The sequence below is a fragment of the Camponotus vicinus genome, unplaced genomic scaffold (genome assembly GCF_025532165.1).
Source record: "Camponotus vicinus isolate PSW18456_S1 unplaced genomic scaffold, iyCamVici1.0 SCAF_10, whole genome shotgun sequence".
Taxonomy (NCBI): Eukaryota; Metazoa; Arthropoda; class Insecta; order Hymenoptera; family Formicidae; genus Camponotus; species Camponotus vicinus.
In genome coordinates this window covers 15496974-15508696 of record NW_028141946.1, presented here as the reverse complement: position 1 = coordinate 15508696, position 11723 = coordinate 15496974, and the positions used below count along the sequence as shown (strand labels likewise).

The 11723-nt window shown below is 33.6% G+C and overlaps 1 protein-coding gene and 1 long non-coding RNA gene across 5 annotated transcripts; both read left to right on the top strand.

Annotated features, from left to right (window-relative positions):
- The first annotated feature begins 209 nt into the window (after positions 1-209).
- LOC145960408 (putative cytochrome P450 6a13) lies at positions 210-4465 on the top strand. 4 transcript variants are annotated; one of them, XM_083079850.1, is made up of 7 exons: positions 212-422; positions 1891-2093; positions 2217-2260; positions 2486-3011; positions 3208-3429; positions 3611-3862; positions 3982-4465. In XM_083079850.1, exons 2-7 carry the CDS (start codon positions 1928-1930, stop codon positions 4152-4154), a joined length of 1383 nt encoding a protein of 460 aa, XP_082935976.1. In that variant the 5' UTR covers positions 212-422; positions 1891-1927; the 3' UTR covers positions 4155-4465. The 4 variants fall into 4 exon arrangements, with proteins under 4 accessions (XP_082935975.1, XP_082935976.1, XP_082935977.1 ...); XM_083079851.1 differs by having other exon boundaries at positions 213-422; positions 1891-2054; positions 3982-4464; XM_083079849.1 differs by having other exon boundaries at positions 210-422; positions 1891-2260.
- Positions 4466-7302: 2837 nt separating this feature from the next.
- On the top strand, positions 7303-8682 carry LOC145960700 (uncharacterized). Its single transcript, XR_014435445.1, has 3 exons — positions 7303-7593; positions 7712-7860; positions 7934-8682. It is a non-coding gene; the product is annotated as an uncharacterized LOC145960700 (long non-coding RNA).
- The last annotated feature ends 3041 nt before the right edge of the window (positions 8683-11723 follow it).

Below are 11723 nucleotides of genomic sequence, written 5' to 3'. Positions count from 1 at the left end.
GAAAGTTTACTTGACGTGAAATTCCCGATAAAGTACTTGGTAGAGCCGCGTCGAGAATAGTGACTCTCAACTCAATGCTGGGACCTGTTTTTTATGTACTTGGCGTCGCGACGCTACCGCGTCCCTTGATAGCGTTTTCTCGTTATTATAATATGCGAAGTTATGTATTCGACATGTATGCGAACTCATGTATTCTGTATTTGAGATAAATATTGATCATGTAGTTTCCACAGTTCATCGTAACTCACTTCCTTACTCGCACATCTTTTGTGGTGGCGCGTACGCTTTATAATTTGATCCAACTGGAACTGGGACCACGGCAGCCAGTATCATTTCCAGTCACTTCGTGATAAGTTGGTTGGCTCCGAGATAGCTCCGAATGTGTCAACTGCTGTAATCATCCATTACGTTACCGCATTCAAGTACGTCATATTCATCATTTATCATTTATTTGGGTATTGTCTATCATATGTCTTGTGAATCGCGTATAATGAAATATTTCGATTATTATATGAACAATAACATTAATGAAAGATTTTCAAAAAAATTCAAGAATTTCAAAATGTATGTCTCACACTCACACTCACACACACACACACACACACACACACACACACACACACATGATCACAGATTTCTTCGTGGAAGTCGTTCATTTGACGATGAAAAGAATGTGAATTATCAATAGATAATTGATTTAAAAAAGCGATGCAATGTGTTTCAATAGATAATTGATTTAAAAAAGCGATACAATGTGTTTCAATAGATAATTGATTTAAAAAAGTGATGCTATTGAAACGCATTGTTTAATCGGAAACTTTATGCAGAGTGTCACATGTATAGTTAATTATCTTTGTAAACTTTTCTACTTATGTTATGTTTGCTCTTGCTCACTTTATCTCTACTTTGTTACTAATTATAAACACGTTCGACAGCATTCCTTCGCGATTTTATGATATAGTACAGTGTTGTCACTTTCTTGCAACTTTTGGCCGAATTTCTTAGCTCACACCTACCGCTCTCCTCTTACCACGCGCGCCTTAGCAACCGCGCCGCCGAACGCTCGTAACTAAGGAGCGCGGCGGTAACCTCAGGCACGTGCGCGTCACAAATGTAATGTGGCAATCTATCTAAGTTCTCTTTACTGTTTATTAATAATAAAAATAATTATTCTATTATTAATTATGTATATGTTCTGTAACAATTTAAAATATTTGTGTTTTGATACGTAATTACAATAAAGAGAACTTAGATAGATAGATTGCCACATTACATTTGTGACGCGCACGTTCCTGAGCGCTTCTTTGTTACGAGCAGAGCGAGCGGTAAGAGGGGAACAGTAGGCGTAAGCTAAGAAATCTGGCCGAAAGTTGCAAGTAAGTGACAGCACTGATATAGTATATTGATATAGAATATAGTATATTAAAGTGAAGGAATGAGATTTCTCATTCATTGATTTCAACGTGGTAAATTTGTGCTAAATAGGCATAAAATTATATTTTTAATTAAGATTATGTATTTACTAAAAGCATAAAATAAAATTTTACTTTATTACTGCTTATATTTAAATTACATTAATAAATTTTAAATAAAAAGTAATTTGCATGTCATAATTTAAATGCATTACATTTTACGAAACTACATCATTTCTCTCTTAACAATTTACAAAATTACAAACTGTTACAAATTATTACAATTTACAAATTATTTACATATATCTATAAGCGACTTATCGATTATTCCAATGTCGATAAAATCCGACTAAAAAAATTAGTTGTCATAAATTTATACTTTGTTAAATATGCATTTAATGCTTATCAAATCCTTTTATTAAATTTTAATTATGCTGAAATTAGTTTTTATGATGAAATATTATTTTTTCTTTATTAGCATACAACGCTCGAAATCATTGATTGGCACCTGCAGAATGGGTCCTTTTGAAATACTATGCAGTATTGGGGTTATATTTCTCGCTGCTTATTATTATTTTACATCGCCCTACGACTTTTGGAAATCACGTGGCATTCGCGGTCCAAAACCGATATCTGTTTTTGGTAATTTTAAAGATGTTATGCTTAGTAAAAGGTTCGCAGGTAATTATTTAATGGAAATATACAATGAATATAAAGATGAATCCATAATTGGAATATTTATAAGAAAGACACCCGTTCTTATTGTAAAAGATCCTGATTTAATTAAGGATATTCTTATCAAAGATTTTTCCAAGTTCGCCGATAGAGGATTTCCTGTCAGTGAAAAAGTATGTAAATAATTAAATTTTATTATACTATTCGAATTATGTAAATCTTTCGAATTATATATATGATAACTTTACATATATTATGATATTTTCCAATAATCCAAATTATTGAAGAAATTATATTAATTTTAAATAGCCTTGAATTTTGTCAATCGAATTATTATAATTTAGTAAGATTGGTAAATTTATTCGACTGTTTAATAATTGTTTTTTATTATATCGTAGGCTGAACCATTGACGCAACACCTTTTCGCTTTAGAACCTAAAAGATGGCGACCTTTAAGGATAAGGTTATCACCCGTTTTTACATCCGGTAAGCTAAAAGAAATGTTCTCTTTAATATCGGAATGCGCCGATCATCTTGAACAATATATTGAGAAATTGGTGAGTAAAAACGAACCTATAGAATGCCGTGAAGTAACGGCAAAATATACGACCGATGTAATCGGTACTTGCGCATTCGGTATCGAGATGAATGCTCTATCAGACGAAGATAGCGAATTTCGTAAAATGGGAAGAATGGTTTTCCTACCAACCTGGAAAAATATTCTACGGAGGGGAATGAGAGTAACCCTTCCATGGCTTTACGAAATGCTCAGTTATGTCCTACCACAATCGGAAGTCAATCAATTTTTCACACGTGTTGTCATAGAAACCATAAATTACAGAGAAACAAATAATGTCATTAGGCATGATTTTATTGATATGCTGCGCGAGTTAAAAAAGAATCCAGATAAAGTAGGTGATATCAGTGAGTAATGACTGTATACTTTTATGAAAATTTTGTGTGATACAAGAAAATGATAATTTTTTAAATTTTTAAAAATGTTCATGCATATATAAATGTATACATTAATTGTACGAAATAATCGATTATTCAAAATTTATAATATTCGATGTAATGTTCGAAGAATTAAAATTAATTGTGAAAAAATATCGTATTTCAGAGATGACCGAAAGCTTGATAGCTGCTCAAGCGTTCGGATTTTTCGTTGCCGGTTTTGAAACTTCATCGACGACTATGAGTCATGCGCTTTACGAATTGGCATTAAATCAACAAATACAAGATAAACTACATGAGGAAATTGATCAAGAATACACTAAACACGGTAGCAATTTAACATATGAAAATGTAAAAGAGATGAATTACTTGGATAAAGTTTTCAAAGGTACATCATTCAAAGAAAAAAATTTAATAATTTGCTATTAATTTTCAGTACTATTATAATATCAATAATTTTATTGCTAATAAATTAATTTTTAAAACATATATGTACATATTTCGATAATTTATATTTCACAAACGAATTTTCAAATAATTCTTCCTTACATTATTTTTAATATATGCAGAAACTTTACGAAAATATCCACCAGCGACATTTCTTATGCGACAATCGACATCAAGTTATACTTTCGATGGTACCACACTTAACATACCAAAAAATCAAAAAGTATGGATTCCGATTTTCGCGATTCATCGAGATCCAGATATTTATTCGAAGCCAGATATTTTTGATCCAGAAAGATTTAATGACGAAGCAATACAAACCAGGCATCCGATGCACTACCTACCTTTTGGTGATGGACCAAGAAATTGTATTGGTAAAGTGATATACATATATTTAAATATATTTCTTTCAGTTTTGTTTGTTTTGCTTTTACATGTAATATTATTTTAATCGAGAAATTTTTCTCATAGTAATAATTATTTTTATTTTCAGGTGCTCGCTTTGCTGTTTATCAGACAAAGATTGGTCTTATAAAATTACTACGAAACTATAAAGTTGAGGTTTGTGATAAAACGCAAATACCCTACGTAATTGATCCTAAAGCAATTCTATTAGCACCAAAGGATGGAATACATTTAAAGATAATTAAAATTAATCGGACTTAATTTAAGCTTTAGTACAATTCTTGAGAAACAAAGGTGAAAAAGAATCTATAAATTAGAATAATAATAGCCATATCCCGATAGTATCAATATATATTTTACTGATATTGTTATATTTTAATATTTTTTATAGTGATATAAAATAATTAGTAATTCGAATTAATTATTTAATTTATGTTGTTATATGCGTGATATGGATATAACCTGTTTAATTTTAAGTTTTAATTATATGTATACATTGTACATAGAAAGTGAACTATATAATGTAGATATATATAATATTGACAAATCATGATGTAAAACATTATGTATGCAAAATATTCTTTGTTAATAAAAATAATAAAATGTTATATAGCTATGTTATATAAAATATATTAAAATACATAAAAAATATATATGTTGGATATAAAAATAATAAAAAAATGAAATAAAACTAAGAATATTCATTAATGTCTTTCACGAAAAATATTCATAATTATCTTTTAAATTAAAATATCTAAAATAAAAGATCTTTCGCGAGTTAATATATCATATTAAAATACTATTCACTTCTAAAAAATTACTATGATATCATTATCAATTTTAAATTAAACTTCTAAGATATTTATTGTTAAAATAATATATTAGGTGTAACTAAGTTCCCGCCGCTCATAATTAAATGGCTCCAACTGCAAATGTAGTGAAGTTAGGCATTTGTCAATAAAATTGAGTGCGCAAAGATTCATTTTTTGTGAAAGAGATATTTTTTGAATCGATTTAAAATGAAACGTGATAAGTTGTTTTTTCGACATATACTTCTTCACTGCTTTGATTTAAATAAATCTGCAGCTGAAGCTCATTGATTGATTTCTGAAACAGTCACGGCTGACCGCTACCAACAACAATTATACTGATTGAATGATGAATTGATGCGAAAAAGGCCAGTAATCGACGTAAAGTGATTCTTTTGCATGACAATGCGCGACCTCATGTTGCAAGAATCGTAAAAGAAACACTATTGGAGCTCGAATGCGAAGTTCTCCTGCACCCGCCTATTCTCCAGACTTGGACCCATCGGATTATCACCTTTTCCTATCAGTGCAACACGTACTCGCCGATACACACTTCTCCAAACGAAGAAGTCCAAAAATGCATCGATCAATGGATTGCTTAAAAAAACAAGTCGTTCTATCGTCGCGGAATCCAACTTTTGCAAAAAAGATGGAGAAAAGTCATAGAAAACAAAGGATTATATTTTGATTAATATATTAATTCATTTTCTTATTGAAATAAATACTGAATAAATTTTTCAAGTAAAAAGACGGCGGGAACTTAATTATACACCTAATAATAATTATGATCAAAGATAAAATTTAGTCATATTTAGCTAAGAAGAAATCGATTACGTTAAGTTAGACCTTATTTAGAACTTATTTTTAAAAATCTTGATGAAGTTTTACTAATGTATGATAACATAAAAATATATATAAAGAAGTATGTTAAAATATTTTCCTTTTCAGATTTTAGAACATACAAAAATAGCGAGAGAAAATAACATAAGTTATATGCACATTTTCGACACACATTTAACGTTTTCTTACATAATGTGTGAACATTTTGCGATAATTGATATATTATTCATCTCTATAAATAAAACTACAAGAAAATCATAAGACACATATATAATTTTTTCAAAACAAATGGATTAAACGATTTTACTATAATCGCTTCGCGTGCCTCATTTTTATTTTCATTACGTCTGTGCCACAGTATATACAGTAGCGCAACTCCCTGTCAGCACCTTTGATGTCAGTGTTGGCCAAAACAGAGTGCGCATGCGCGAAATAAGTAAGTTGATCAGTAACGCCATCTGAACTTCTATCTCACTTACTACAATATTTCGTATTCATTCTGCTCTCTCTCTCTCTCTCTCTCTTTCCTTCTAGCTCATGATATATACAATATTATTAATTTAAAATGTATTTTATTGAAGAATATATAGAAATAAATTGTTAATAATATATCTAAAAAAGAAAAACATCAAATAAAAAATAAATAATTGTTATAAACAAAATATATTACATGTAATAAAAAATAGAAAGTAAAAAAAGTAAAATATACAAAAAATGTTAAATACTTTTTTATGCTCAAGAAAATAGAAATTATAATTATTAAACTATATAATATTATAATACAAATATATTAAATAATTAATATGTGAAATTAAAGTACAATTATACTAATATATTATACATATATATGAAATATACATAAGCATGTATAAATAAATATTTCATTGTTTAGTTTAAAGTTAAAAAATATAGGGTAATAATAGGTAGACATTTAATTGGGCATTTAAATATGTGAGAGAGAACAAAAACGAAAAGAGTAAGCGAGATAGAAGTTCAGATGGCGTTACTGACCAACTTACTTATTTTGGGCATGCACACTCCGTTTTGGCCAACACAAAATCGAGACAGTTGTGGTACTGTATATACTGTGTCTGTGCTCTACTGACGCTTTTATATAGCCCGAAACAAAATAATCGAGCACGTTCAAATCTGGGGACTGTGCCGGCCAAATGATTGAGCCACCTCGACCCAACCATCTGGCCGAAAAAGCGCGCGTTTAAAATTTCTCGTACTTGTCCGAAATAATGTGCGGGAGTTCCGTCGTGCTGAAAAATCATTGTTTCTCAATCGCGGAGTGGAACGTCATCTAAAAGATTTGGCAACTTGTTCTCAATGAATTCCGCGTACGTTTGTCCATCGAGACGTGGCAGAAAAAATACCGATCTAAAAATCGTCATATCATGAGAATAGTGCGGGAGAGAAAAGATTTGTTAATACATAAGGATATTTACCACTCTGTTTACAATTACTCCTGCCCATACATTTATCGACCGAATTTGAGCGATGATTAATTGAGATACTTTATTATGAAGACACCACAGGCAGAATTTCCGATTTTCTGTTTTCTCGTTTCTTGCACGGACTTGTTGTCTTGTATGTTTTCTTTACGTATTAGTAACGTGCAAAATGAATTATACGGCTGAAGAGTATATGGATATGATTGTCTGTTACGAGGTAGCCGGGGAAAATGCTTATGGTGCGCGTTTATATGCGGAACGATTTCCCAATCAGCAGCTTCCGTCAAGGATCACCATACTGACGTGTATGCGACGAGGAAGAGAAACGGGATATCTTCTTCCGGAACACCAAAACCGTGTCAACGTACCAGTACGTCGTCATATTAATGTTGAGGAAATTCTGCATGCGTTTGAAGAAAATCCGGGAAATAGTATACGCCGTATAGCTAATGTACTTGGTATACCACGATTCACGGTGCATCGGATTTTAAAAGAAAATGGATTACATCCATTCCATTATCAATGCATGCAGCAACTTCTTGCGCGAGATGAACAACAGCGTATTTACGAGATTTTACTCGTATTTCTGTGAAGGTATTTTCATTATTTTAGTTTTTCTTCGATTCTCAGCTTTCATAATCATCATAAAACACATACCGGATTCCTCGCACACTGTCGGCGAAATATTTCATTTCCCGATCGTATTTTGTAGACGGATGAGGCTACATTCACACCGAATGGCATATTTAATTCTCGAACTTTGTGCTCTGGCAAACTGAGAATCCTCATGCCATTCGACAGTGTGCTTTCCAATATCGTTGGTCGATAAATGTATAGACAGGAGTAATGGCAAACAGAGTGGTAAATATTCTCGTATATTAAGAAATCTTTTCTCTTCCGCATTATTCTCATAATATTTAATGACGATTTTTAGATCGGCCCATTTTTTTGCGCCACGTCTCGATGGACGAACGTACGCAGAATTCATTGAAAACGAGTTGCCAAATATTTTAGAAGATTTTCCATTCCGCGATCGACAAATAATGATTTTTCAGCACGACGGAGCTCCCGCACATTATCGCCGATAAATACGGGAAATTTTAAACGCGCGCTTTCCGGATAGATGGTTTGGTCGAGGTGGCTCAATCATTTGGCCGGCACAATCTCTAGATTTGAACGTGTTCGATTATTTTGTTTGGAGCTATATAAAAGCGTCAGGAGAGCACAGACGTGATGGAAATAAAAATGAGGCGAAGCGATTATAGCGGCCTTTAATAATATCACGCCAGACATGGCACACCGAGCGACACAACAAATAGTTCGAAGAGTTGAACTCTGCTTACAAGCACGAGGGAGGCACTTTGAACATTTGTTGCATTAAATGATGAGAGTGGATTAGGTGTACTGGGGAAACCTAACTAACCTCACTAAAAGAAAAAACGCACCAAGCCATCTATCTCAAGATGGTGGAAACGATAGCACGTTTCCTTGCTACGAAATATTTGAAAAATGATATGAATGAAGCACGATTCTCTCTTCACACGATTGCAAATTATATTTGTTATGTCATACATCGAAAAATATATACGTAAAATACTTCCCGTATCATTTTTATATTAATGGATGGTTTATACTCTTTGATATGATATTCGAATATTTTTACATTTACATTTGCAGCCCTGACGAAAGAAGCAAAAGAAATCGATAGAAAAAGCTGTTATCTATTAATTGTAAATAATAAATTAATCGAAAACTTACCATAAATTCACGATAGATTCCCTACATTTCTCTCTTCTTCGTATCATATTTATAGCATCTAAATCTAATTCATCTTCGTTTTTTATTGTGTTATACATATCTATTAGTCTACATAAATTAATAGCGTAATTATAATTGCAAACAATGCTAGAAATCAGACGAGAAAGAGAGACGAGAAGAAGAGGAGGAGGCAGACTCGTCTCCTTCCTCTTCTCTTGCCGTCCATCGGACGAGAGGTAGGGTGAGGAGGATCTTATCATTTCCCGAATCAGGGAGATGATAATAACGGGGAGGGTACGTGAGCTGGCAATAGTTGTAGCGCCCCCCCCCCCCATTAACGAGTATCCCCTGTATCATCCACGGTATGGGAAGGAAAAACTCTCCCTCTCTACTCCGCTCACGCTGCACCATTACAGCGCGAGTGGGAGAGGCTGCAGAGTCTCCTTGAAAAAGAGGAGGCCTTTTAGGATCCATATGAAGAAGAGGGAAGACGTAACGCATCTCTTTTCCTTCTGGAGCGCGCGCATATTCCCTCCATGCGTGGGGGTTAAAGTGCGGTTCCCTTGGGGTCCAATCGACGCGGGTGGAGACCCGTATCGGCTAGCAACGAACCCCCGAGGAAGGCGGACAGATGACCCGTCAGTAGCCCCGTCTGTCAGCAATAAAAAAGAGAAGGCGGAGAAGGCCGCACAATGCTTTCTCCCAGGAGGAGACCCGGTGATAACAACCAAAGGATCACCGGGTCCCAAACGTGGACGGGAGTGCACGGTCAAGGACCTGAAGTAATACCCTGTAATTACCAGGTCCTTGCCCGCCCCTCCTGCGTCCGAAAGGCCACCTCGAGGGTTTTAGCGGGTACACCGGCGGGACCAACGTTAGGTCGCTGCCGGGACTTCCGCGTAACTTTCACCCGATTCCCCTAGGGTGAGGGTATCCATAAAAGATTTCCCACGAGTTATAAAAAAAAAGCCTTGACGAGTTATAAAAAAAAAGCGATGCAGCAAAACGTGAAAATGGCGATGGCGGTAACCACGGGTAGCGACGCGCTGTCCCTCCCCTCGCCGCGCGCCGGCAGGCAATGTCTGACACGGTGGACCGCTCTATAGCTCGAGCGGTCGAGCGCTTCTCTCATTCGTCTGGTTTTAATAATTAATATTTCTATTATTATTGCGAAAATTGATAAACGGTATAGGACGTCTTTATTTAATTTACTGCGCTCTACCTCCTCACAAGTGCGTGATAGAGTGTTCAGGAACACCCTGTATAATCTGACTGTACTCGAGTAAAGTTCCGCATCCGTGCTTGATTATACGCGACGACCATATAGTATATAGCCTGACTGTACGCTAGGTTAAGTTTCACGTCTACACCGGATCGTACCTGATCACCGTGCATATAGCGACAGAGACCGTGTCCGCGTTCAGTTTGTAACCATTCCAAAAGAAACATTGTTACTTACAAGGAGAGATCGTAGTTGACGCTTCACCGATTTTGTTCTCCTTTTTTGTGAATCTATATTGAATATGGTTAAGCCCTGTAAGAGCTTTTCGTCCAATGCGCTTTGTAAGTAATATTCTTTTATACTTGAAATTTTAACGGTCGGTAATGTATATTGTAAAGCATAAAGAAAGACACATTATCAACTAGTACTGTTTGGTGTAGTGAATGAGCGCGAGATTAGTAACAAAGGGAAGTCGGGATCGAAACCGGCGTGGTGTTAATTATTTTATTTGCTATTTTTTAAAATTGTTTTATATGTAATATTTAATTATTTTATATATTATATGCACATGTAATACAAATTATTTATTACTTAGAAATAAATATTTGGCATATATTTAAATACACGCATATTTGTCTGTATAAAAATAACAGTGAAATAAATGAAATATTTTTACAGAGCAATATTTTTCTTTTATTTTTAAATATTCATACATTTTCTAAAATTTCCTATTAAATATAAATATATAATAAATTATTTTATTGTTATATAAATGACATAATATTAGATATACATGTTTACATTGCTCACATATATTTATCAATGTTTATATTGATTTTGTACATTGGGTCGGATGATAGAAGATAGTCACATTTGGACTAATAATAAAGATTTTAATGGTTTGAAAATCAGTCTTGTGTGTTCTGTAAGCGAAAATAATCAGATACACACGGTATTTTCCTGTATTCTTTGACACGTTGTGAGTAGTAAAATTAATATAAGAATTATGGCAGCAAGATCAGAAATTATTGGTGAGCAACCATCTACAAGTAGAGGACATGAAGAAGTCGTGGAAGATAAATATGCTTTCATACATTCTTACGAACAACAAGATATTACAGATGGTTTACAAATTTGATAAAAAAGAAAAGGCTAAGGACCGTTGCGTAGGATGTTATTACGTAATTAAATTCAGAACATAAATCTGAGACGGATACTTTATATATTCTTTAATAATTAATAGTAAAAAAAGAAGAACATTGTCCGTCGAAAAAGTAATACAATGTTGCAGCAAAAAATGTTGACAGACGTATGTTTCGATCCAATGCGGACCATGTTTCCCACATCTTCCTTGTCAGTAGTGTCTCGGCCTTTGTTATGATCAGACTCCTTTCTTTCTACACATGGCTTTTTCTCTTTGTCTTTGCACTCTTTTCGTATGCATGGTTCGCTTTTTGTGCCGTCTACTCATTTCGTCTCTCGATTTCTCTATAACTTTTTCTAACGGCCTTATTCTATCATAATGTATAAGCGTTTTATGTTATTTTTCTTTTTGAAATAACAGTTAAGTTTTTTTCTTTATATTATATAAAGAAGATAGTAAGGCTCTAATATGTAAATATAAAGATATCAAAGGCGATAAGAGCTAAACGGGTGATCACGATTTCACAGAAAATTAATTTTTCTGTGAAACTAATATTTGTGCACAGGGCACGGATTTATCTTGGTTAAACCCAGTAAAATT

Coding starts and splice junctions, on each gene's coding strand:
- LOC145960408 (XM_083079849.1), top strand. CDS start 1,928: ATGGGTCCTTTTGAAATACTATGCAGTATTGGGGTTATATTTCTCGCT. Junction 2,261..2,485: donor GATTTCCTGTCAGTGAAAAA/GTATGTAAATAA, acceptor ATTATATCGTAG/GCTGAACCATTGACGCAACA. Junction 3,430..3,610: donor CTTGGATAAAGTTTTCAAAG/GTACATCATTCA, acceptor TAATATATGCAG/AAACTTTACGAAAATATCCA.